A 26,607-nucleotide genomic window follows, 5' to 3' on the forward strand; every position below is an offset into this window, starting at 1 on the left:
GCTCAATACTTCAAATCTGAAATTCGAAAGACAATCATTTCTGAAAGTACTCTCAAAATACACAACACAAAACACAATTCACAACCTGCAAATACTGACAACCCTAAGATCCTCCTAACAATTCACAACCTGCCCGACTATTGGGTTGGGGGCAGTCCCCTCCTATTCCTCGGCGGCAGATGATAACCCACAAGTATAGGGGATCGCAACAGTTTTCAAGGGTAGAGTATTCAACTCAAATTTATAGATTTGACACAAGGGGAGCCAAAGAATATTTGAAGGTATTGGCAACTGAATTGTCAATTCAACTACACCTGGAGATTAATTATCTGCAGCAACGTGAGCAGTATCAAGGTAATATGATAGTTTTGATAATAGTGACAACAGTAACAATAACGGTAACAGTGATAGCAGTAGTTTTGTAGCAAGTGCAATAGTGACGGTAGCAGTAGTAACTTAGCAAGAACAATATAAGATAAATTTGTAGGCATTGGATCGGTGACTTGTTGGATGAAATTCATCATGTTACAGTCATAACCTAGGGCGATACGGCACTAGCTCCAGTTCATCAATATAACGTAGGCATGTATTCCGTAAATAGTCATACGTCTTATGGAAAGAACTTGCATGACATCTTTTGTCCTACCCTCCCGTGGCAGCGGGGTCCAATTGGAAACTAAGGGATATTAAGGCCTCCTTTTAATAGAGAACTGGAACAAAGCATTGACACATAGTGAATACATGAACTCCTCAAACTACGATCATCACCGGGAGTGGTCCCGACTATTGTCACTCCAGGGTTGCCGGATCATAACACGTAGTAGGTGACTATAACTTGCAAGATCGGATCTAGAACATGGATATAATTGTGATAACATAAACGGTTCAGATCTGAGTTCATAGCACCCGGGCCCAAAGTGACAAGCATTAAGCATGGCAAAGTCATAGCAACATCAATCTTAGAACATAGTGGATACTAGGGATCAGGCCCTAACAAAACTAACTCGATTACATGATGAATCTCATCCAACTCCTCACCGACCAGCGAGCCTACGAAGAAATTACTCACTCCCGGTGGGGAGCATCATGGAATTGGCGATGGGGAAGGGTTGGTGATGACGAAGAATGAAGATCCCCCACTCCGGAGCCCCAAACGGACTCCAGTTCTAGCCTCCCGATGAAGAATAGGAGGTGACGGCGGCTCCGTCTCGTGGATCGCGGTAATCCTTTCTTCCCAATTTTTTTCTGGAAAAATAGGATTTTATAGCGTCGGTTTCAGGGTCTGCGGGGCCACCAGGTGGGGATAACCCACCTGGGCGCGCCAGGAGGGGGGCGCCCTGGTGGGTTGTGCCCACCCATGTGCCCCCTCCGGTGGATCTTGGCTCCAGAAATTCTTACTTACTGTATAAAAAAATCCTTGCAAAGTTTCGTTCCATTCCGAGAACTTGTATTTCTGCACAAAAACAACACCATGGTAGTTCTACTGAAAACAGCGTCAGTCCGGGGTTAGTTTCATTCAAATCATGCAAATTAGAGTCCAAAACAAGAGGAAAAGTGTTAGGAAAAGTAGATACGTTGAAGACGTATCAACTCCCCCAAGCTTAAACCTTTGCTTGTCCTCAGGCAATTCAGTTGATAAACTGAAAGTGAAAAAGAAAAAGAAAAACTTTTACGAACTCTTTTGCTCTTGTTTGCATAAATAAGCTTAAACAACACATAGGTTTTCAGCCAACATTATAACTAACCATGCTAAAAATAACTCTTAAAGATTATATTAACTCATATCAATGACATAATCAGCTAGTGAGCAATAATAAGATATCTCAGACAACAACATGTTGTCAAAACAACCATGATATAATATGACAATAGTGGTATCTCGCTAGCCCTTTCTGAGACTGCAAAACATAAATGCAGAGCACCTCCAAAGTTCAAGCAGTGACTTAACATTGTAATTCTTGGTAGAAAAGATCCAGTCATGATGCACCCAACATTAGCTACACACAACGCATAAGTCATGACAGCAGTGCTCTCAGGTTCTGGCGCTTATTTTAGAAGGTGATGACACAACATAAAAGTAAATAGATAGTCCCTTCACAGAGGGAAGCAGTGATTTGTAGAGGTGCCAGAGCTCAAGTTTTTAGAACAGAAGTAAATGATATTTTGAGACATGCACCCTTCTTATTTACTTCACGACCATCAGTTATCAATATCTTCCATGCTAAGTACGCTAGTGGCGGTTTCCAAGCGATAAAAGTAAAGGTTTTGACTCCATTGGGAGTTTTTGTTTGATTATTTGAGAGATTAACTCCTTTTGCAATTTGGGACTGGGCATCCCTATTACCGCCCTTTTCTCGTGCGATGGCGAGTGAATAAACACTCGACGTGAGAATAACCCGCTTAGCATGGAAGATACCGACCACCTCCTGTCGTTCCATGAATGATCTAGGCACACAAAAAGGATATTTATTAGAAGTTTTTAGAGGTGGCACATGCAAATTTACTTAGGACGGTAGGGTAATACCGCATATAGGTAGGTATGGTGGACTCATCTGGAATAACTTTGGGTTCAAGGTGTTTGATGTACGAGAAGAATTCCCACTTAGTACAGGCGAAGGCTAGCAATTAGGTTGAGAAGCGGCCAGCTAGAGAGCAGCAACGGTCATGAACATGCATTATGCATAAGTAACATTGGACACTAGCATGAGTAGGATATGAACACCATGAACATAAATATCATAGAGGCTATGTTGGTTTTGATTCAACTACATGCATGAACATGTGCCAAGTCAAGCCACTCGAACATTCAGAGGAGGATACCATATCATCATACTACATCACAATCATTTTAACGCAATGTTGCTATCCAAGATAAATCATTATCCACTCCTAGCTACTTATGCATGGCATGAGAAACTATAATCTCTAATTGTCATTGCAAACATGTTTAATCATAATGGGCTGAATCATGGATACTAGGTTAAACATATTTACACAAACAGAACAAGTCGAGTTCATACCCGTTTCTCTCTGCCACGGCCAGTTCATCGAATATCGTCATTATTGCCTTTCACTTGCACAACTGAACGATGTGAAAATAATAATAGTGCAAGAGTGCCGTGGACTAAGCTGAAATCTGCAAACATTTTATTCAACAGGAGAAGACAAGGTAAAATGGGCTCTTTATTAGATCAACAGTTATTCATACGAGAGTCACTCAACATTTTCATCGTGGTCTTCTCCTTGATATGACTCAAATAAAAAGAAAAGATATTCAGAGAAACACACTGAAATATTTTTGGAGTTTTTGGTTTTCTTGAACAAGCAAAATAAAAGAGAAAAGCAAAAACGAGAAAAACTATTTACACGGGAAAGCTCCCAACAAGCAAAAGAAGAACAAGGAAATCTTTTTGGGTTTTCTTTTCAATGCTACAACTAAGCATGCATAGAAAGTAAACTAACTACAACTATTTTTTTTGGTTTTTCTAAGGTTTTTCAAACACACAAGAAGAAAGCAAGAAAATAAATTTAGCACGGATGATACAATGAAAAAGTGTGGACACCGACAAGTGGAATAAGTGGACATGAGTATAAAGTCGGTGGAAACACGTACTACCCCAAGCTTAGGCTTCTGGCCTAGCTTGGTAATCGGTTAGTAGCCTGGATACTAGTTGGGGTGCTGAGGAGCGGGCATCCACCCATCCCACTGTTGAGGCTCCTCCTCTGCTGCAGCCTGATCGTTCCGGTAAGCGATGATATCCGTAGGCATAACCCTATATCCGCCCCTGGCAACAGGATCAAACAAAGCAGGAGCAGGCAATGGAATAATATCACGAGTCCTCACACTAAAAACCAGGTTATATGGAATAGGGATTTCAGGAGAGTTGTTATCAGTGAAATGGTGGTGATCCATGGCTGCACGATCTAGGTAAACTTTGGTAAGAGGGTGATCATGAAGGCGTATCTCAACATTGAAGTGAGCCGCCAAACGGGTAGCGAAAATCCCACCATGTATCTTACCCTTGGACTTATTAATGTGGAGGCGATGAGCCACAATAGCTCCCAGGCTATAAGTGTTGTCGCCCTCTAGTGCACGACGTAAAATAGTAAGGTCTGGTGAACTGAGTGCACCCACCTTCTCTCTAGCAAGCAAGCATTTTGCAATGAAAAGAGCAAAGTAATGAATAGCAGGAAAATGCAAGCCAGTGGCAGTGATAGGCGGCACCCTCTCTCATCTCCCACTGTCAAGGTACGATAAAAATCCTCAAACTTTGTCGGCCTAGGCTCTACTAAGCTCCCGTCAGAAGGGATCATGCATATGTTATAGAATTCAGTAAGTGGTATCTGACGGGTTTAAGCATATAAGTTAAACTGCTCCTTAGGAGGATTATTCCTAGAAAGGAAATTAAAACTTTGAACAAAGATGTTTGTGAGGAGATGATACTATTCACATTCAGCTGTGATGAAGTCAGTGAGGCCGGCATTAGCAACATATTGTGTGAACTCCTGAAGGATTCCAGCCTCTTCCATGAACTGGGTGTGCGGCCATTCGCACGGCCGTACTTCCGCCAACCTTCGAGGATGGAGATCACTGTCAGATGACTCCCCAATAACACCCTTGGAGTTCTTCTTAGAAGCAAACTTCCTAAAGATATTCATCCTTTTCCTATGAACAAAAATTCTGAAATTTTTGGTCCAAAATTTTTCTCAACAAAACTTTACAAAATTGATAGCAACTAGTCATAGGGATACATAGAGGCCATAGCAAGCATTCAAACTACTTAGAACTCTAAGAATTCAACATGCAAGCTCATCTACAGCAGCACCAAGAGTAGCTAATTATTCAAAATATAAACCACTAAAGCAAAAACTAATTGGACAAACGGTGGAGTCACATACCAAGAAACAATCCCCCGAAACAGCTTCGGAAACGGAGCTTCGAGCAAAGGGTTCGAAATCCGCGGGTTTGAGAGCAAGAACACGGGAGAGAGAGCAACGGAGAATATTTTCTGGAGGTAAGTGATGATGTGGTGTGAAGAGATAAGTGAGGGGGCCCACGTGGGGACCACAACCCACCGGGGCGCGCCTGGGGGTCCTAGCGCGCCCAGGTGGGTTGAGCCCACCTGGTGCACCTCCCTCTGATATTATTTGCACCAAAAATTCTTAAATATTCAGAAAAAAATCATATTAAATTTTTAGAGCATTCTGAGAACTTTTATTTTTGGGTCATTTTTTTATTGCACGAAAATTCAGAAAATAGACAAAACGTGGCATTTTATTTTATTTAACTAATAAAAACAAAAACAAAAGATAGGACAGAAGGTAGTGCTTACTAAATTCATCAACTTCATACCTCTCAAAAATGATCCATTAATAAGGTTGATCAAGTCTTATTAACAACCACTTTCGATTAGCATGATACCGAAGAACTTCCGTAAATCACTAAGTTACCTCAATGGGGATATGAATGTCCCCAACAATAAGCATTTCATATTTCTTTTTGATAGTAGGTAGAGGTATTTGAAAGCTTCCAATAGTGATTGTCGGAGATTTTTCAATAACATTAATAGCATTCACTTGGAATTGTTTCTTCGGAAAGTGCACCGTATGCTCATTACCATGGATATGAAAAGTGGCCTTGCTTTTATTGCAATCAATAACAGCCCCTGTAGTATTCAAGAAGGGTCTACCAATGATATTCTACATATTGTCGTCCTCGGGCATCTCAAGTATAACAAAGTCAGTCAAAATAGTAACATTAGCAACAACAACGGGCACATCCTCACAGATACTGATAGGTATGGCAGTTGATTTGTCAGCCATTTGCAAAGATATTTCAGTAGGTGTGAGTTTATTCAAGTCAAGTCTTTTATATAAAGAGAAAGGCATAACACTAACACCAGCCCCTAAATCACACAATGCAGTTTTCACATAATTATTTTTAATGGAGCAAGGTATAGTTGGTATTCCTGGATCTCCAAGTTTTTTAGGTACTCCATCTTTAAAAGTATAATTAGCAAGCATGGTGGAGATTTCAGCTTCCGGTATTTTTAGCTTATTAGTGATGATGTCTTTCATGTACTTTGCATAAGGAGGAATTTTCAAGATATCAGTCAAGCAAGTACGCAAAAAGACTGGCCTCAGCATTTCAGCAAAGCGTTCAAATTCTTCATCATATTTCTTTTTAGTTGACTTAGGTGGAAAGGGCATAGGTTTTTGAACCCACGGTTCTCTTTCTTTACCATGTTTCCTCGCAATGAAGTCTCTTTTATCTTATCTTTTATTCTTAGGTTGTGGGTTATCAAGATCAACATGTGGTTCTACCTCAACATCATTGTCTGGTTCTTTCTTATTTGTTTGAGTGTCTTCATGAACCTCATCATTATCTTTTTCATTATCAGAAGGTGAATGTTCATTACCAGACTGAGTTTCAGCATCAGAGATAGAAGTTTCATTATCATTATCAGGAGGTTTTTCTACTTCAGGTTCACTAGAAGCATGCAAAGTCCTATCATTTTTCTTCTTCTTTTTCTTTCTAGAGGGACTAGGTGCATCAGTGTTAACTCTTTGTGAATCTTGTTCTATTCTTTTTGGGTGTCCCTCAGGATAAAGTGGCCCCTGAGTCATTTTACCTCCTCTAGTTGCAACTCTAACAGCAAAGTCATGTTTATTCTTGTTCATTTCATCTAGCAATTCTCTTTGAGATTTAGCAACTTGTTCTAGTTGAGTTTGAACCATAGAAGCATGCTTTCCAACACCTCTAACATCATTTGAGATTCTAAATAACAAGTCACTCAAGCGAGCAATCATATCAGAATTGTATTTCAATTGTTTCATAACATTTGCATTGAAGTGATATTGTTTTCTAATGTAGTTTTCAAACTCATAAAGACATTGGCTAGGGTGCATATTGTGAGGATTGTCATTATCATTGAACTTCATTAAAGAATTTACCTCTACCACCTTAGGCAGTGGTGGTGTATTAAGCCCATGTATTTCTTCAATAGGAGGTAAATTTTTAACATCCTCAGCTTTAATACCTTTTTCCTTCATAGATTTCTTTGCCTCTTGCATATCTTCAGGACTGAGATATAATATAGCCATCTTCTTAGGAGTGGGTTTAGGCGGTGGTTCAGGAATAGTCCAATCATCATAATTTTTAAATATATTATTCAATAATTCTCCAGCTTGCCCAATAGCTCGTTCCCTGAAAACACAACCAGCACAACTATCTAGGAAGTCCCTAGAAGCATCGGTTAGTCCATTATAGAAGATATCAAGTATTTCATTTTTCTTAAGAGGATGATCAAGTAAAGCCTTAAGTAACTGGCAAAGCCTTCCCCAAGCTTGTGGGAGACTCTCTTCTTTAATTTGCACAAAGTTAAATATTTCCTGCAAGGAGCAGGGAAATATTTTTCAGAGAAGTAATAAATCATATCCTGGGGACTACGCACACAACCAGGAGCAAGAGTATTGTACCAAGCTTTAGCATCACCCTTTAATGAGAATGGAAATAATTTGAGAATAAAGTAATAGCGAGTCTTCTCATCATGAGTAAAAAGGGTGGCTATGTCATTCAATTTAGTAAGATGTGCCACAACAGTTTCAGTTTCATAACCATGGAAAGGATCGGATTCAACCAAAGTAATTAACTCTGGATTGACAGAGAATTCATAATCCATATCATCAATAAAGATAGGTGAAGTAGCAAACTTAGGATCATATTTCATTCTAGCATTCGGAGATTTTTCTTTATACTTGCATAATAATTTCTCTAGATCATCTCTATCCCTACAAGCAAGAATATCTCTAGTTGTCTCCTCATTCATAACATAGCCTTCCGGTACCTTTGGCGATTCATATCTAGGAAGGCTAGTTCTAGCAGGTGTTTCAGGAGTTTTAGTTTCAGGCTCATCATCAGATTCAACAACATCATATTGTATTACTCTAGCAATTTGTTCATCAAGAAAATCACCAAGTGGCACATCATTATCATCAAGCAAGGTATTAGCATCATCATAAGCATTATCCATAGCAGAAGTAGCATCATCAATAACTTGCAACATATCAAAATTGATAGCATGTGGTGGTGTTGCAAGTTTACTTATAACAGAAGGTGAATCTAAAGCAGAACTGGATGGCAGTTCCTTAGCTCCCCTCGTCTTTGAGGGAAAAATCTTAGTCTTAGCATCCTTCAGATTCTTCATAGTGAATAATTGATAATAATCCCAAGTGACTCAACAAATATAGCTATGCTCCCCGGCAACGGCGCCAGAAAAAGGTCTTGATAACCCACAAGTATAGAGGATCGCAACAGTTTTCGAGGGTAGAGTATTCAACCCAAATTTATAGATTCGACACAAGGGGAGCCAAAGAATATTTGAAGGCATTGGCAGCTGAGTTGTCAATTCAACCACACCTGGAGATTAATTATCTGTAGCAACGTGATCAGTAGCAAGGTAATATGATAGTTTTGATAATAGTGACAGCAGTAACAGTAACGGTAACAGTGATAGTATTAGTTTTGTAGCAAGTGCAATAGTGACGATAGTAGTAGTAACTTAGCAAGAACAATATAAGATAAATTCGTAAGCATTGGATCGGTGACTTGTTGGATGATATTCATCATGTGACAGCCATAACCTAGGGCGATACGGCACTAGCTCCAGTTCATCAATATAATGTAGGCATGTATTCCGTAAATAGTCATACGTGCTTATGGAAAGAACTTGCATGATATCTTTTGTCCTACCCTCCCGTGGCAGCGGGGTCCAATTGGAAACTAAGGGATATTAAGGCCTCCTTTTAATAGAGAACCGGAACAAAGCATTGACACATAGTGAATACATGAACTCCTCAAACTACGGTCATCACCGGGAGTGGTCCCGACTATTGCCACTCCGGGGTTGCCGGATCATAACACGTAGTAGGTGACTATAACTTGCAAGATCGGATCTAGACATGGATATAATGGTGATAACATAAACGGTTCAGATCTGAGTTCATGGCACCCGGGCCCAAAGTAACAAGCATTAAGCATGGCAAAGTCATACCAACATTAATCTTAGAACATGATTACATGATGAATCTCATCCAACTCCTCACCGACCAGCGAGCCTACGAAGGAATTACTCACTCCCGGTGGGGAGCATCATGGAATTGGCGATGGAGAAGGGTTGGTGATGATGAAGAACGAAGATCCCCCTCTCCGGAGCCCCAAACGGACTCCAGATCTGGCCTCCCGATGAAGAACAGGAGGTGACGGCGGCTCCGTCTCATGGATCGCGATAATTCTTTCTCCCTGTTTTTTTGGGAAAAATAGGATTTTATAGCGTCAGTTTCAGGGTCTGCGGCCACCAGGTGGGGACAACCACCTGGGCGCGCCAAGAGGGGGGATGCGCCCTGGTGGGTTGTGCCCACCCAGGTGCCCCCTCTGGTGGATCTTGGCTCCAGAAATTCTTATTTATTGTATAAGAAATCCTCGCAAAGCTTTGTTCCATTCCAAGAACTTTTATTTCTGCACAAAAACAACACCATGGTAGTTCTGCTAAAAACAGCTTCAGTCCGGGGTTAGTTTCATTCAAATCATGCAAATTAGAGTCCAAAACAAGAGGAAAAGCATTAGGAAAAGTAGATACGTTGGAGACGTATCAGCAAACAGCCGCCCCGTGAGACAATGTGAATGGCGAGCGAGAGGATGGCGGGGAAGCGTCATCGGGCCAACTGCTTTTCTCCTCTTGCAGTTGGGTTCGGCCAACGAAGACTCCACCGGCTCGCTCTGGCATGGCACGCTCACAAATGGCACCCTGTAGATGCTCCATCCTTCAATCTCTAGTGGATGCTCCATCTTGGATCGATACTCCCACCACCGCTACCTCACGATCGGATTCGGTGAATCTGTTTGCTCCGTGGCCCAGAGGAGCAGCTCTATGTACTCCCGCGCAACCCCCTTCGGGAGTATTGCCGCCTTTTCGCTCCGTTGCAGATATTTGGCCATGGATGTCACCGTCGTCGCTAGTTGGTCCTTGTTGTCTAACCAAGACTGTATTTCCAACATCCTAGCTAGCTTGACAGGGTCGCCGTCTGTGATCCTCACGTATCAGTTGTACTCCTCCATCGACCTACTTCTCCACAACACCTTCACTCGTCGGCGGTGGTTTTTGAATGGAAAAGGAGAGGAGTGGTGCTGGTTTTGGATTAGAACGGGAGAGGAGCGGCGCTGGTTTTGGATTGGAACAGGATAGGAGGGGCACTGGTTTTGAAATGGAAGAGGAAAGGAGCGGCACCGGATTTAGATTGGAACAGGAGAGGAGTGGCGGTGGTTTAAGAGGAGAGGAGCGGCACTGGTCTTAGAAGTATTTTTTTTTGTTTTGCATATTTTGGATCAAAGTTTGACCACGTACTGTATTTGACAAGCAAAACGTGAATGCATGTCACAAAAAATTATATCGTTTGGTTCGTATCTTAATGTACTTTCAAATTATATTATTTTTGCAATGTATAACATATATTTTATTTGTGAAAATCATGGTCAATTATGACCCGGAATAAAAGGGAGACTAGTTAATGTGGGGTCACTTTCTTAATTGAAGGGTAAATTGATTTTGATTTTGATCCAGTCATAGTGCACCGGCCCTCTCGTCCAATCCTAAATCGCTGTCGCATGCTCCTCTCCCTCTTCTCCATTGCAAAATCACCTCCTCTCCATCATCTCCATTCCAAAACCACCGTCTCGCCTCTCCCTCTTCTCCATTGCAAAACCGCCCCCTCTCCTCTCCATCTTCTCCATTGCAAAACCACCGTCTCGCCTCTCCCTCTTCTCCATTGCAAGACCACTATCTCGCCTCTCCCTCTTCTCCATTGCAAAACCACCCCCTCGAGGCGAAAGTCAGGCGGAGGTGGTGGGTGTACAGGTCGAAGGTCGAGCATCCAAAGGATAAGGAATCGATCGAGTACGGTGTGTTGTTCATGAGGGTGCAGAGCCAGCCGGAGCCACAGGAGTATACTTCTCCCATCGCAAGAGGAGGTCGTATGGCGCGACGTCGCTTCCCCGTCGTTCTCTATGGTTCCCTCGACACTTGCCTCATTTCAACGGCGGCGGTAGGGTTTAAGGTAAGCTTCACACTAACCTAATCTTCCATCTGTTCATGCTTACAATATGTGTGACGGCTAATGAAAATCATGCTTACAATCAGTCTCCGAGTACTACGCCAATCAACCTAAAATAGCTCTGGACCAAAAACAAAGTTGTGACACTGTGTACAAATAAAGAAAAATAGATTGGTGCTTCTTTCAGAAAAGAGTACTCCCTAGAAAAGTGCCAATATAAGCTAATAGTATCTGGTTAGAGGATTTGCTGCCGAGAAAGATCCGTCCACAGAGAGAACCACACATCCCACTAGTGGTGGTGGATGCCAATGCTTACATGGAGCATGGTTGGTGTCGGTAATTTTTACTTGGCACACCTCGCACTCTGCATATATGCCGGTTCCATCCGTACATTTGTGCAGTTCCACCAAAATGTAGCTGAATAACCCTGTTTGCACAGATAATGAAAAAGCGTGATTACATTATAGTGGCACTAGTTGATGAAACATACACTAATAAATAGAAGAAAATATTGCGATAGTATCATAGTATGCCATGCTGCGAGGGCGAGATGGGCCCCGCGACACCTCATACGGTAGGCCTCATACTGGAAATCGACCCAATTCTCCCCGATACACCTTCTGCCAGTGATGAACATCAGTGTACAGTGGTAGTACAAGGAGGGGCCTTGAGACATTCCAATCTCTATTTTTGTGTAGATCAACTAAAATTAAGCACCTCAGTTTGCAGAAACACTTAAACATTAATAATGGGACTAGCTGATGAAACATATACACTACTCCAGGAGGCTGCTAACGCGACACTACGATCAGAGACCCTTCGGCGAAACTGTGTGTGATGCAACAATTGCAAATGGTGGTGTAAAAAACTGTTAAAAAAGGTGCAAAACATTTGCGATGACGGATGCATCAAACACGGTTCAGATTTTAGTTGCGCGTGTGATGCAGGGCATACGGTTCAGTTCAATTAACTGTTTGCGATGAGGAGGAACAAAAGAAACGGGCGGCCAGATGAAGGTGTGTGTGATATACAACATACGGTTCACTCGGATGAACTGTTTGTGATTAGGCAACACAAAAGAAACAGTCAGCCAGATCAAGGTGTGTGCGTTATACGGCATGCGGTTCACTTGGGTGAACTGTTTGTCTTGAGACAAGAGAACAGAAATAGTTCAATGTAACAAGATGTGTGTGATACGCGACAAACAGGTTTGTAATCAGAAATGTGTGCGAAGACCGATAATAACACAGACGATTGCTGCTAATAAGACGTATGTGATATGCTGTGTCTACACAACATTTATTGGCCATTGGGCGACGAGCGGTCATCCGGGCACGCAATAAGGATGCAAAGAGGCATCCTATATCAGCAAGGACTAGCTGTTCCACCAATAGCTCATCTAAGAGAACTCTCAAGTTAAATGTGCTCAGGCTGGAGCAGCCATCCGATGGGTGACTGGATGGGAAGTTGTCTTGATGTTAAATTAACTGATGGGATGGGTCATCCCGGTCAAATTAAATTACCTTTGATCTGGATGATCCATCCCATCAGTTAAATTAACCTCGAGGTCCTTGTTTTTTAACACATGTTAAAGAAGGTCTACCGCATTACTTTTTGACAATGCGCGATACGTGGCATACAGTTGATCCAACGACCTGTTTGTGATGGAATAAGCCGTGTGTGTTGTGGGCAAACGCTTGCTAGTATACAACCGTTTGCGATTGATGAATTCATCACCGACGGGTTCCCTAGTGTGGCCCGTGTTCATCTGATCATCATCTACTTCTTGTGCTAGCTCGATGTTCCTTATATGCTAAGTTTTCATTAATTGATGGCGTTTTATGAACACACCACCATTTCCCGCCATTTCCTCACTTGTTTCCGACCACCCAGCGATATTGCGCATAAACCTAGGCGGCGCGCGACGCACGGAGGCAACAAGCGCAGCCTGTAGCACATCCACCTTTTCCAAGCATGCCAACCCACCAAAGCGCCGCCTTTGCCATCAACCTCGTCGATAAGGAAAACGAGCAGGCGCCACGGCCCGTCGAGGCCGAGGCACTCCCCGGCGATGCGATGGACGACGCCATGATGCGCGTCATCGCCAGGATTGAGCAGACCCTTGGCGCAGGGCGCTTCAGCGCCGCGGATCAAGATAGGCATGTCAGCGCCGAGAGGCTGCAGCTCGTTGCACAACATGATCGATGGCGCGCCACAGAGCAAGCTAGGCGCGTCCGCACCGATAGGCTGCGGCTCGCTGCATGGCGAGACCATTGGAGCGCCGCAGAGCGAGAGGCGCGGTGCGCCGCACAGCAAGAGCGGATCCATCGGCGCTTGCCTGCTGTCGACAGCGCGTCGTATCTGGGTACACGTTCCTTCAGTACCCCCATTCCTCGCAAGGAGTGGGAAAGGCCCTCTGCGCCATACTTGCACCAGAGGCCGGTCGCGCCATACTTGCACCGGACGCCCGCCACGCCGTTCGCATGGGTTGCGCCGTTCGCATTGTCCGTGGCCCGCTCGATGCCAACGCGCTGGTCGTTAGGCTGAACCGCCTCCTTGGCCCAGGTGTCCACCTGGGCGCAGTAGAGGAACATGGCCGTCGCATCCTCAAGCTGGTGATCTCTGATGAAATAGCCAACTTGGAGCTCGAGAATGCGCTCTAGATGTACCGCGAGCGTGTCGACTGCTTGAACGAACGCCTGCACGAGTTCAGGCAGAGCCAAGAGCTACTGTAGGCAAGGGCTGCTGGTCATGGTCTCATGGACGCGTTTTATTTTGTTGAGTCGTTTCGACGTGGATAGATATGTATTCACAGCAATCATAGTATTGCTCTATTTCAATGTGTGTACTCTGTTTTCGTTCTTATATGTTCTGTTTCAATGTTGTGTATACGCTTTCCATTTTGTATATGTGGATGATAACAACTAGATTCAAATTAGTATACAAAAACAGATAGAAAACAGAATTCATAATATATATATATATTAATTGTTCATTAGTTCATCACAGAATATATATAATATCATCACATATACGTGATGATACTTCTGCCTCCTGCCTCGTGGGGCGCCCCCTGCCTCGTGGGCCCCACGTGCCCCCCTCCACTTATTCCTGCACCCACACACTTCGTCTTCCTGCAGAAAAAATCCCCACACAGCTCAAACTCGTGTTCTAGCTCGTTTTGCTGCGATTTTCGATCTCCTTGCTCAAAGCTCCATTCACAAAACTGCTCTGGGGGATTGTTCTTCGGTATGTGACTCCTCCAATGGTCCAATTAGTTTTTGTTCTAGTGCGTTATTTATTGCAAATTTTTGCTGCTTAGGTGACCCTGTTCTTGAGCTTGCATGTCAAATTTATATGGTCTCAAGTAGTTCTAATGCATGATATAGCCTCTATGCACTTGTGGGAGTAGTTGCTATCAATCTTGTTGAGTTTGGTTCACCTTTATTTTGAGTCACTAAAAATTTCAGAAATTTTTCAGAGGAAGAAATATGTTTAGGAAAATGTACCAAGGTGGTTCCTCAAGGAAGCAAGGTCCAAGGCCCGCGATACGTGAGCCGGACAATGAACTACCAAGGGAAGCTCAAGTGCGGCCTTGTGAATGGCCGTCAGAGGAGTTTATGGTCGGAGCAGGTATCAAGGATGAATTTGACGCGTATGTGTGTAGTGCTGATCTTGAGGGCTTCATTTCAGATAAGTGCCCGCAATACCGTTACTTAACTGATTCCTTTGTGAGAAGGTTTAAATTTACATCCTCGCGTAATTCTCACACTGTTTTATTTGATCTTTATGATAAATCATATACCATGGACCTAGAAGATTTTAATACTGCTTGTAAACTCCCGCAGTGGGGAAATGTTAGTGAACCTCGCAAATCTGAATATAAAGAATATCTTGCTAGTATCACTATGGGGGAATCCAGAGAAATCACACAAGCTACCATAGGGAGCATTCATTTCCCTTCTATACATTATTTTGCTCTCTTTATAGGTAGGTGCATTAACGGTAAGGATGAGGCATGTCACATGTGCATTCCAGATCTTAGTGTTCTCAAGAGTGCGGTATTAGGAGATAAACAATATAACTTTGGGGCCATTGTTGCACGCAGGTTGCATCATAACAGTATAAGTAGAGATTTGTTTGGTGGAATTTATGCAACTCGTTTAGCTAATTATCTTGAGGTACCCATGCATGAAAATGATATGGAGTTGCCTCCTGCTTATCTAGATTATAATGCTATGGTTCGCCACCAGTTTGTTGAGAGGAATGAACAGTCCCTCCAGTACCGACTAATCTTTGACAGACGTTGCACTGTCCATGTTGCTCTCCTTGCTCTTGCTTTCTTTGACTTTCAGGCAAAAAGGAGATATGTTATAACCAGGGAGGAGGCGAACGAGTATGAGAGGAGGACGGAGGCAGCTCGCCTCCAAGCTACAGCTCGTCAGGCAGTAGCTGCTGCACCTCAATACGACCCCAGCTTTAACTTTGGATATTAACCAGGCCAGCCGTGGCCATAGACCAACTTAGGCCAAAAGCCTAAGCTTGGAGGAGTACGTATTTCTCACCGACATTACATTCATGTTCACACACTCATGCTAGTTGTCGGTGCTCATACTTTTTCATTGTACTATCCATGTTAGTTTATTTTCTTTTCTAAGCCTTCTTCTTGTGTGTTTGAAAAACCTTAAGAAAAATAAAAAAACTAGTTGTAGTTTTTAGCTAGTTTACTTTCCATGCCTGTAGTGGTAGTAATTAAAAGAAAACCCAAAAGGATTTCTCGTTCTTTTTTTGCTTGTTGGGAGCTTTCCCGTGTAAATAGTTTTATTTCTTTTCTTTTCTTTGGGGGTCGAGAGGAGAAGACCATGATGAAAATGTTTAGTGGCTCTTATATGCATTATTGTTGATTTAACAAAGAGCCCACATTACCTTGTCTTCTCCCCTGTATTAAATGCTTGCAGATTCCAGCTTAGTCCAATGCATGTGCACTATTATCATTATTATCCACACCGTTCGGTCGTGCAAGTGAAAGGCAATAATGACGATATATGATGGACTGATTGAGATGAGAAAAGCTGGTATGAACTCGACCTATCTTGTTTTTGTAAATATGATTAGTTCATTGTTCCTGATTCAGCCTATTATGAATGAAACATGTTTGCAATGACAATTAGAGATTATAGTTGCTCATGCCATGCTTAATTAGCTAGGAGTTTATAATGGTTTACCTTGCATGCCAACATGCTATTAAAATGGTTGTGATGTGGTATGATAGGGTGGTATCCTCCTTTGAACGATTCGAGTGGCTTGACTTGGCACATGTTCACGCATGTAGTTGAAACAAAATCAACATAGCCTCCACGATATTTATGTTCATGGTGAATTATATCCTACTCATGCTTGCACTCAGTGTTGATTAATTTTAATGCATGTTCATGACTGTTGTCGCTCTCTAGTTGGTCGCTTCCCGGTCTTTTTCTAGCCTTCACTTGTACTAAGCGGGAATACTGCTTGTGCATCCACTTCCATAAACCCCAAAGTTATTCCATATGAGTCCACCATACCTTCGTATATGCGGTATCTACCTGTCGTTCCAAGTAAATTTGTATGTGCCAAACTCTAAACCTTCAAATGAAATTATGTTTGGTATGCTCGAATAGCTCATGTATCAACTAGGGCTGTTTTTATCTTCCATGCTAGGTGGGTTATTCTCACGAGGAGTGGACTCCGCACCTCACTCACGAGAAAATGGCCGGTAACCGGGATGCCCAGTCCCATGCTCAAACCAAATCAAAATAATTGCAAACAAAACTCCCCCAGGACTGTTGTTAGTTGGAGGCACCCGTTGTTTCGGGCAAACCATGGATTGATGCTTGTTGGTGGTAGGGGAGTATAAACTTTACCATTCTGTTTGGAAACCGCCTATAATCTGTGTAGCATGGAAGATATCGAGATCTCTCAGTTGTTATGTTGACAATGAAAGTATGCCACTCAAAATATTATTTATCTCTGTTTCAAAACTCGAGCTCTGGCACCTCTACAAATCCCTGCTTCCCTCTGCGAAGGGCCTATCTATTTACTTCTATGTTGAGTCATCACCCTCTTATTAAAAAGCACCAGTTGGAGAGCACCGCTGTCATTTGCATGCATTACTATTAGTTTACATTGAGTATGATTATGACTGGATCTCTTTTACCATGAATTACAATGTCTAGTCAGTCCTTGATCTTCAGAGGTGCTCTGCATTTATGTTTTGCGGTCTCAGAAAGGGCTAGCGAGATACCATCTTGTTATATCATATTATGATTGTTTTGAGAAAGTGTTGTCATCCGAGATTTATTATTATTGCTCGCTAGTTGATTATGCCACTGATATGAGTAAACATGAGACCTAAGTGTTATTGTGAATATGGTTGGTTCATAATATTTGCTGAAAACTTGAATGCTGGCTTTACATATTTACAACAACAAGAGCAAACAGAGTTTGTAAAAGTTTTTCTTTATCACTTTCAGTTTGTCAACTGAATTGCTTGAGGACAAGCAAAGGTTTAAGCTTGGGGGAGTTGATAAGTCTCCATCGTATCTACTTTTCCAAACACTTTTGCCATTGTTTTGGACTCTAACTTGCATGATTTGAATGGAACTAACCCGGACTCACGCTGTTTTCAGCAGAGTTGCCATGGTGTTATTTTTGTGCAGAAATAAAGGTTCTCGGAATGACCTGAAACTTCACGGAGAATATTTTTGGAATATATAAAAAATACTGGCGAAAGAATCAACACCAGGGGGCCCACACCCTGTCCACGAGGGTGAAGGGCGCGCCCCCTGCCTCATGGGCCCCCTGAGGCTCCACCGACCTCAACTCCAACTCTATATATTCACGTTCGAGGTGAAAAAAATCAGAGAGAAGGATTCATCGTGTTTTACGATACGGAGCCGCCGCCAAGCCCTAATCTCTCCCGGGAGGGCTCATCTAGAGTCCGTTCGGGGCTCCGGAGAGGGGAATCCGTCGTCGTCGTCATCATCAACCTTCCTCCATCACCAATTTCATGATGCTCACCGCCGTGCGTGAGTAATTCCATCGTAGGCTTGTTGGACAGTGATGGGTTGGATGAGATTTATCATGTAATCGAGTTAGTTTTGTTAGGGTTTGATCCCTAGTATCCATTATGTTCTGAGATTGATGTTGCTATGACTTTGCTATGCTTAATGCTTGTCACTAGGGCCCGAGTGCCATGATTTCAGATCTAAACCTATTATGTTTTCATGAATATATGTGAGTTCTTGATCCTATTTTGCAAGTCAATAGTCACCTACTATGTGTTATGATCCGATAACCCCGAAGTGACAATAATCGGGACCACTCCCGGTGATGATCATAGTTTGAGGAGTTCATGTATTCACCAAGTGTTAATGCTTTGGTCCGGTACTATATTAAAAGGAGGCCTTAATATCCCTTAGTTTCCAATAGGACCCCGCTGCCACGGGAGGGTAGGACAAAAGATGTCATGCAAATTCTTTTCCATAAGCACGTATGACTATATTCAGAATACATGCCTACATTACATTGATGAACTGGAGCTAGTTCTATGTCACCCTATGTTATAACTGTTGCATGAGGAATCGCATCCGACATAATTATCCATCACTGATCCATTGCCTACGAGCTTTTCACATATTGATCTTTGTTTAGGTACTTTTCCGTTGCCATTGTTACAATTACTATAAAACTGCTACTGTTACCTTTGCCACCGTTACCGTTACTTCCATACTACTTTGCTACTAAATACTTTGCTGCAGATATTAAGTTTTTCAGGTGTGGTTGAATTGACAACTCAGCTGCTAATACTTGAGAATATTCTTTGGCTCCCCTTGTGTCGAATCAATAAATTTGGGTTGAATACTCTACCCTCGAAAACTGTTGCGATTCCCTATACTTGTGGGTTATCACCCCCTCCCCCCTTCCCCACCCCCTTTTCTCCCTGACCACAAGTCACATTTCCCCTGTTTCCTCCTTCCTTCCTTCCTAAGCCATAGCCGCTTCCTCGCTTGCTTCCTTGCTCTTGCCGTCTCGCATCCTACCGCCGGGGTCGCCATGGTCTTCTTCAAAGACCTCTCCAGCGGTTCCTCCTCCGACGATGACTCCTTCACCACATGGGTATGCCTCTCTTCTCTCTCTCGGGCTATGACTTGGAATGAAGGATTTTTACCCGGCGGTCGATTTGAGTCATTTCTTCCTCTTGTAGCTCCCTAGGACCATTAGTGGCAACGAATGGAGCGGGGTGGCTGAAGATCTATCTGCTCGTTGTCACCATCAATCTTCATGCATGAAGCTAGTTGCGTTCGAATCTGTGGACAGTGGGAGGAAGTTTCTGGCATGTGCAGAGAAGGTTAGACCATCTTTCGTTGTTACAAATCATTTGTTAGATGTGATTCAGACACTATCACGGTCCCAACCCATTCATACCACACCTTCAACCAAACGCATCCTAAGACAGTGTCACAGTTTGTACCTAGTATCTAAAATTATTGCCATCTCATAAGCGGTGCCATTAGAAAATTATTTGGCACCGCTTCAGCAGTTTGTGCAGCCAACTTTGGTCCACACATCCGAGCAGCCAAGCAGTAAAATACTAAATCTTTATGGCACGAAGGAACTGGGCATCGGAGCAACTAGGTGCTCCGGAGTCCGGATCCCTGATTTTTTTCCGCTGCATAGGCTCGCCAGTGCAGGGCACCGGTATGAGATGTAGCAATAGTTGTCTTTACACCAGTTTTGGCATACATAATGGATGTTCTTAGTGCTATTAGTTCTACTAGTCGCCACCCCGTGCGTTCGCACGGGCTAGCATATTAATTGCGGAGACAAATGAAGAAAATGTACGCTTATTCATGGCCTTAGTGAATGTACTATTGGATACAAAGATTGCTAAATGTGTTCTTTTTTGAAACTGCAATTTATCTTTATATTTTTAGATTAAAATTAAAATTAAATCTAAAACTAAAATTAGTATCATATTCCTTAAGTTACTACTTCTTTGCATGATAGTGTTCAATTGTAGAACACCTTAGAAAACTCCTTGGGTGAATCGTATACTCAACTGTTAGATTTGCTATGATTTGTAGTTGCTTTTTATGATGGCATTATATGTGTCCGATTGAGATTGAAAGTTTTCTTTTTTGGTAATACTCTCTCTAACCGTACTTAACGCTAACATGGATGTATTTAGGAAGTAGTTTATTTGCAGGGAGTTGTGACGTCCATTGAGAATAAAATTGTCAGGGATAAAAATCCTGATTTTTTTACCCGTTTTTGTTAGTGAATTAAAATTGGTCCCACGAACTACTTCTGTATCAAAATATAAGTCATTTTTTAGGCTAGTTTAGCCTTAAAAAGTCCTATATTTTGATGCAGAGAGGGTAGTTTTATTACAGATTTTTTTAATATATGAAACCAGATGTAATTAGTAACAATTGTATTTTCTGTACAACTAAAAAAATGTATTTTCTGTAGTGAGTGACACCGTGGCTGCTTAGATGTGCGTACTTTTATTAGTCACAGATTTTTGCTAGCATGAGCGGCGCCATGAGAGCAGCTGCGCCGGTGGCTCTCGTGCACAGCGCGTGCATCGGTGACCTTCTAAAGTCCTCCTTCGCGAACTGCATCGCATCGCCGGCCGGAGCGCCGGCCATCTGGCCGTTCCCCTTTGCGGTGTGGTACTCCGTCTCCGCCGCAGCTGCAATCTCCTCCGGCGCCAGCGTTGTTGAGCAGCGTTTCTCATCCAGCAGCAGCGCTGGCGGCTCCTATCCATCTACCAAAGAAAGGAGCATTACCTTATCCAGCGCCAGCGTTTGTACGAACAGGTGCGTATCGTCCCTTTGCCTTACCATTTCCTCAATCTATTAAATAAATTTGAGTAGCGTATGTCTGCATCCTGCTGTACAGTGTACTTCAGAGACGATGGTGGAGGAGCCATCAAGGAGATTGCTGGGCAGATGCAGCTACGAAATTACTTGTTCCAGTATTTTGTTTAGCAATTACATTGTCCAATTTTCTATTATTTGTGAGACCGGATATGAATTGCTAGGCTATCTAAGAAATAAATGTTATAGTAATTGAGAAAATGATCTTTGTTCCTTAATGGTTCTGTAACTTTAGAACCACGTCCCTGATGCATATACATATATAACTGATATTGATTTTGTGAAATCAGTTGTGAGCCCTTACCCCAATATTTTTGTTTGCCTGTAAATGCAGAGAGAAGTACCTTGCTGACAAATAAAATATTTCAGAGACAACTATTTAAAACAATTTTAAAAATTCAATTTAAAAAAGATAAGGTTGCTATGTCTTCAACACATTATATTTAGTCATATAAGAATGGTTGTACCTGTTGTAATTCTAGCTATTGAAAAACAAATATCTATAATACATCCTTGAAAACAATGTTTTCTGCAACCTTGTCGGATCGACGCTCTTCATCTGATATGAGTATCCGCAATCCATTTCTGCTGGTAACCCTTGACATTGCAACATAGAGCTGTGTGAACACTTGCCTTTGTAAGTAGAGTCAAAACTTTTTGAGAGATTGCCCCTGACTTTTGTTTATAGTCATAGCAAAGCACACTGATATTGGGTATTGTCTCCTTTTCACAATGAAAGGCCATTCTGAATCACTTGGTGACATAATAATTCGTGGGATGTAAACTTTGTCGCCAATGTTAGTACCTGTTATGACCTGGCCTTCGATGAAACGCTTCTCTAGCTGTGTTATTGTTAGTCTTGTCCCATTGCAAAGTCCTGCACTTTGATTGAAGTTATTCATAGTCGTAAGCATTACTGGTAATCCTACTTTCAGCCTCAGTTCATGATCTGGTATTCCAGAAAATGTTAGACTATTTAGAAACTCAGATGAATTCAGACGCATATTTAGGATCTCTTTACAGATGCAGAAATGATATGTTCCCTTTCCCCCTTTGGAATAACTGGTAGGATTCGCCTGAAGTCACCTCCCAAGACTACCGTCATTCCTCCAAACAGTCTATGCTCGGCATCCTCATTTGTGAATCGAAGTATGTCTCTCAAACTCTTGTCTAGTGCCTCAAAACAGTGCTTGGGTGTCATAGGTTCTTCATCCCATATTATCAGTGAAGTTTTCTTTATTAGTTCCGCGAGAAATGTTCCTTGCTTGATGTTGCATGTCGACTCGTTAGTGATCTTGAGCGGAATGTGAAATCTTGAATGAGCTGTTCTTCCACCCTGTAAAAGAAGCGTTGTTGTACCACTTGAAGCCACTGCTAGAAGCCTAGAACTATTTTTCCTTCAGATCTTAATTTTCTTGTGACTGCTTTCCGCAAAAATGTCTTTCCAGTTCCATCATATCCGTCAACGAAAATCAATTTTCCAAGACTGCTATTACCTGATTCTATTATAACAGCAAAAGCCATCCTCTGATCTTGATTTAGCTTTTGCAGTAACTCTGTGTGCTCTATTCTTAATGAATCTTTATCTTAGTTTAGTTCCTCGTTTACTAATCTATTACTTATATCTTGAAGAATTGAACTATCTGGTAGTGGCATTCCTGGAAAATCTTTGAGGGACTTACCACCTTTGGTCAACAGGTGTTCCATCTCTGCCAAGAGGAGCCTCTTTATTTGTGCTGAGTTGAGTTCTAGGGCCTGAAAATTGAGTATTCTTCTTTGCCAACGTTGGATGCCCTCAGATAGTAATTCCCAGTTTGTTTGCCACAACTTTGCAGGATCCGTTACCTTGCAAAATCAAAGTATCGTGTAGAAAAGTTGGCGCATTTGAGGAGCAGAGGCCCAATGGGATGCTTCCTTGATGCAGTCATCCCACTCCTTGTCGTCATTAAGAAGCCCAAGAGCATAACATGCAGATTTGTATGTTGGATGTACAACCCCATCAACAGTTCGGGTTTCTTCCTAGAATCTGCATCCTTTCATGGTATTTAGGAGCATTCTCAAGTAGTATTTTTAACCGCTTGTTGGTTGTGCATACTAAATCCTGCGTATGTTTTTTTTTTCCACCACGTTTTTTCCTCCATTCTTTCTCTGTTGCATGCCAAGTCCATTTGGTTGGAAACTGTGCATACGTCAAACTGCGAGCTTCGTCATGCAATTGCTTGACTGTTATCCATTCTGTGAACATTGTCTTTTCTATGTTAGGGCGAGATACAATTTTATCTAAATCCACCGAGTCCAGGAATACCCTAACATGTTCATTCTCTAGGTGAAATTGTAACCTTTCAACCACTGGCTCTCTATACTGAAGAGGAAACTGAAATATGTGCCATGAGGCTTCACATTCGGATATGTACCAAGCATCAAGGTACCTCTTGATTTTGTCGTCCCTGTTTGTTAATTTGGCACCTCTTGCTTCTCTTTGTTGCTCTTCTGTTTCATCTTCAAGATTTGTAAACACTGAGTTCCAAGATTAAAAACTTCCTTAAATGAAGAAAATGATAATGGAAATTAGCCATTCGAAAATGTCTGGCTGGTATGTATTATGACTATCCATATAGCCAATGCTTATATAGATATATGTTATCATGTATATACTGTAAGGTTCAAAATTATCAGACATATCTTAATAAGATAATGATTATTGTAAGCAGAAAATGTTCACATCAACATAAGTTTGAAGATCAATGAAATCTAACTCGTGGCAGTGGGAAAGAAACATTAATAGGACTAATAATTACCTAGTCCTCTTGTCTTGAGCTGGCGGTGAAGTTTCAACATAATCTACTTGTGTGTCCTGACAACTTTGTCATGACCAATATATGGATATATTTGTAAAATCTATAGGAAGTAGTCATAATTTCATAATCCAGAAACTCTTTCCATGTAAGTCCAGAAGTCATATTTCAGGATCTCACTAATGGGAAATGTAAACAGGAGACGAAATTCCCGCATCACCAACTGAGAAACATTTTCCTCTCCAAAGCTTAATATGGAGATTTAACAATTCTACATTGGTATTCTTTGCTGACATCAATTTTTTTGCAACAGAATTAATTTTAGTCTGCTCACTACCACCTTTTTTCATCAAGGTAGCTACGAACAAAATCTAACATAAGGCATCTACAAAACTGCATGTACCTACAAAATAAAAATGATATCCACATGAAAGTAAATAATTGATTTTATTGCAAGATCACTTGTTTCCTTCAGATACAAAATATAGTGTGCTAGCACACTTAGTGAAAGCTGAAGCAATTATCTATGAACCCCACAGATATTTAAAACTTTAACATTGATCTGATAACCTTAACTGTGTAACTGCAAAATTAAATAAGATATATATTTGAACTTGTAAAAATCGGGACATAACTTTCAAAACCTAAGTGGCAAAGAGATTTTTCCCCAATTGTACATATGCAATGTATTCATACCAGTGTAGATGGGTGTGCTCATTGGCTTGTGTACGTACCAGGGGAGAGACTGTTTCAGGCCATTAGCAAGTCGTACATGCACACATGACAATGACTTGGCACATCTGCATTGTACTAGAGCAGTAAATTCATCGTCGATCTTAGTTGGTAATTAGATAGTTTAGTGGCTGAATGCACTAACCAAAATCTATGAACTAATCTAATTATACCAATGAAACAAAGCATTAATACTTACATATTGTATATGATAATCTGCTTGATCTGCTTGTAGATATCATCCCAAGCACACTATATGGAGTACGGACAGGACACACGATGTGATCGGCTCTCCGGCGCGGGCGCCGCTCTGGCGCAGCACGTGTACTCAAACCCAATTTGGGGTGTGAATCTTGCATGCTGCCAATCCATTGTAGTTCCTGGAATCTGCCCTGACCCAGGTCTGTTGCTGGCTGCCTGCCTCGATACGTGCCTCCCAGCCTGCAGTCAACGATGCCATGTGTAAGATTTGGATTGTGGGTCGTGCTTTTTCATTGATAATTCATTGATAATTGCAGTGGGCGCTGATGAATCTTGATGTCAAGGACAGCTAAAAGATGGCACCCGTAGATGGAAAGAAAGATGAACACCGGCGCAAGGGCTTCAGCTCAACAAAACGCCAATAGGGAAGAAGAGTTTGCTAATATAACAGGAGAATAAAGGCTACAGGTTACTTTCGTGCGGATTGGGGCCAGCAGCAACTGCTGACGAACATGCACTCTGAAACCTTGCCAACGACAGCAATCGCCGAGGCTGCTTCAAACTGCTATCCGCCTATCCGTGCACCACCTCTGCTGCATCAGAAACCACGAGATTGATTTATTTATTGGGCTGAAAACGGTTTCAATATTGTAATATACTGTAGTTATAACCTGAAATCCGTGAAAATTAAAAGTTTGGGGACAGAGAGGATCAGGGAGAGAAAAATGTTACATCGATTCTAGGATGAGAAGTGGTGTTTTGGCTATCGCCGATCTGTCGATGAGGGAGAGAAGAAGCGAGGGGTTACGTCGATGCCGTTGTAGAGGAGAAGCGACCGATCCTGCCTGCACGGGCCGGTTGTTCTTTTATTTTTGGAGGAGATGTTTTTTCTACAATGGAGATGGATTTGTTTTGGTAGAATTTTAATTGGCCTACGCCATCCTTTTCATTGGCCTACGTGAGCCTATTGGACATGTCTTACGTGAGCCTATTGAACATGTCTTACGTGAGCCCATTGGACTTGTTGTCCATGTTGAAAAATCTCTAGCGTTATCTAAAAAGAAAATTCATAGTGTTAATCTGCACCATAATAATTCGGTCCCACCAAATGAACGGCCCGTAATTACTAATTAATGTGGGAATTTCTTGGAAGTGCCTAATTAGTGTATGTATGTATGTATGTATGTATGTATGTATGTATGTATGTATGTATATAGATAGATAGATGTTACTAAATTTGTGCATGTACACACCTGTTAGTATCAATTTGCATTCATCCAAACACTGTCGCTATGCTGTTGCAGTTATATTTACCTTCTTCATAAAATGTTTAATTTGTTATTTATTGTACATGAGTAAGAACTTGTAGCGTTGTTGTAGTTAATTATAGTTTCTGATTTTCAGAATTTGATTGTTGTCTTAGTACCAATTAATTCATTTGCACATTGATCTTTTTGAGAAGATATGTCATAATTAACATGTTTCTTCAGTTTTTCAAAATAAGCATTGGTGATTTTCTATGTTGCTATAAACCCATTTCTCCTACAATTGTTACTTATCTAGTTTTAAATATTATAGGATGAACGGAAGTGTTCTTACTTGGAGTGGGTTGATCAAGAGTGGCCACAGTCTTTGAAGATGTGCCTAGCAAAGCTCTGGAGCATGTATGGGGAAGAGAACAGAGGTAGGCTTAGAGAAAGTGTTGTCAACGCTGAAAAATATTTAAAGATGCGGGATAAAAAGAGGAAGGTGGAGAATGAGCTCAGATTTTTTAAATCGGACTTTGCTAAGATGGTGTTGGCGAAGGAGGCACTTTCCCAATCGGCTAGTGCAAAACAGGTTCTTACTGA

At 41.8% G+C, this 26,607-nt stretch overlaps 1 protein-coding gene across 5 annotated transcripts; it reads left to right on the plus strand.

The window, feature by feature from the left end:
* The first annotated feature begins 20,653 nt into the window (after nucleotides 1-20,653).
* On the plus strand, nucleotides 20,654-25,729 carry LOC109766912 (uncharacterized). 5 transcript variants are annotated; one of them, XR_012205004.1, is made up of 6 exons: nucleotides 20,654-20,969; nucleotides 21,052-22,769; nucleotides 22,865-23,070; nucleotides 23,356-23,454; nucleotides 24,792-24,957; nucleotides 25,075-25,729. XR_012205004.1 is itself a non-coding variant. In XM_045234837.2 (6 exons), exons 1-5 carry the CDS (start codon nucleotides 20,680-20,682, stop codon nucleotides 24,839-24,841), a joined length of 753 nt encoding a protein of 250 aa, XP_045090772.1. In that variant the 5' UTR covers nucleotides 20,654-20,679; the 3' UTR covers nucleotides 24,842-25,018; nucleotides 25,107-25,729. The 5 variants fall into 5 exon arrangements, 4 of the variants coding, with proteins under 4 accessions (XP_045090772.1, XP_040259945.1, XP_045090773.1 ...); XM_045234837.2 differs by having other exon boundaries at nucleotides 22,662-22,769; nucleotides 24,792-25,018; nucleotides 25,107-25,729; XM_040404011.3 differs by having other exon boundaries at nucleotides 22,662-22,769.
* Nucleotides 25,730-26,607: the final 878 nt, after the last annotated feature.

Source organism: Aegilops tauschii, chromosome 3 (genome assembly GCF_002575655.3).
Source record: "Aegilops tauschii subsp. strangulata cultivar AL8/78 chromosome 3, Aet v6.0, whole genome shotgun sequence".
NCBI classification, from domain to species: domain Eukaryota; kingdom Viridiplantae; phylum Streptophyta; class Magnoliopsida; order Poales; family Poaceae; genus Aegilops; species Aegilops tauschii.

Coding starts and splice junctions, on each gene's coding strand:
- LOC109766912 (XM_045234837.2), top strand. CDS start 20,680: ATGAGCGGCGCCATGAGAGCAGCTGCGCCGGTGGCTCTCGTGCACAGC. Junction 20,970..22,661: donor GCCAGCGTTTGTACGAACAG/GTGCGTATCGTC, acceptor TATATCTTGAAG/AATTGAACTATCTGGTAGTG. Junction 23,071..23,355: donor AGAATCTGCATCCTTTCATG/GTATTTAGGAGC, acceptor TTCATTCTCTAG/GTGAAATTGTAACCTTTCAA.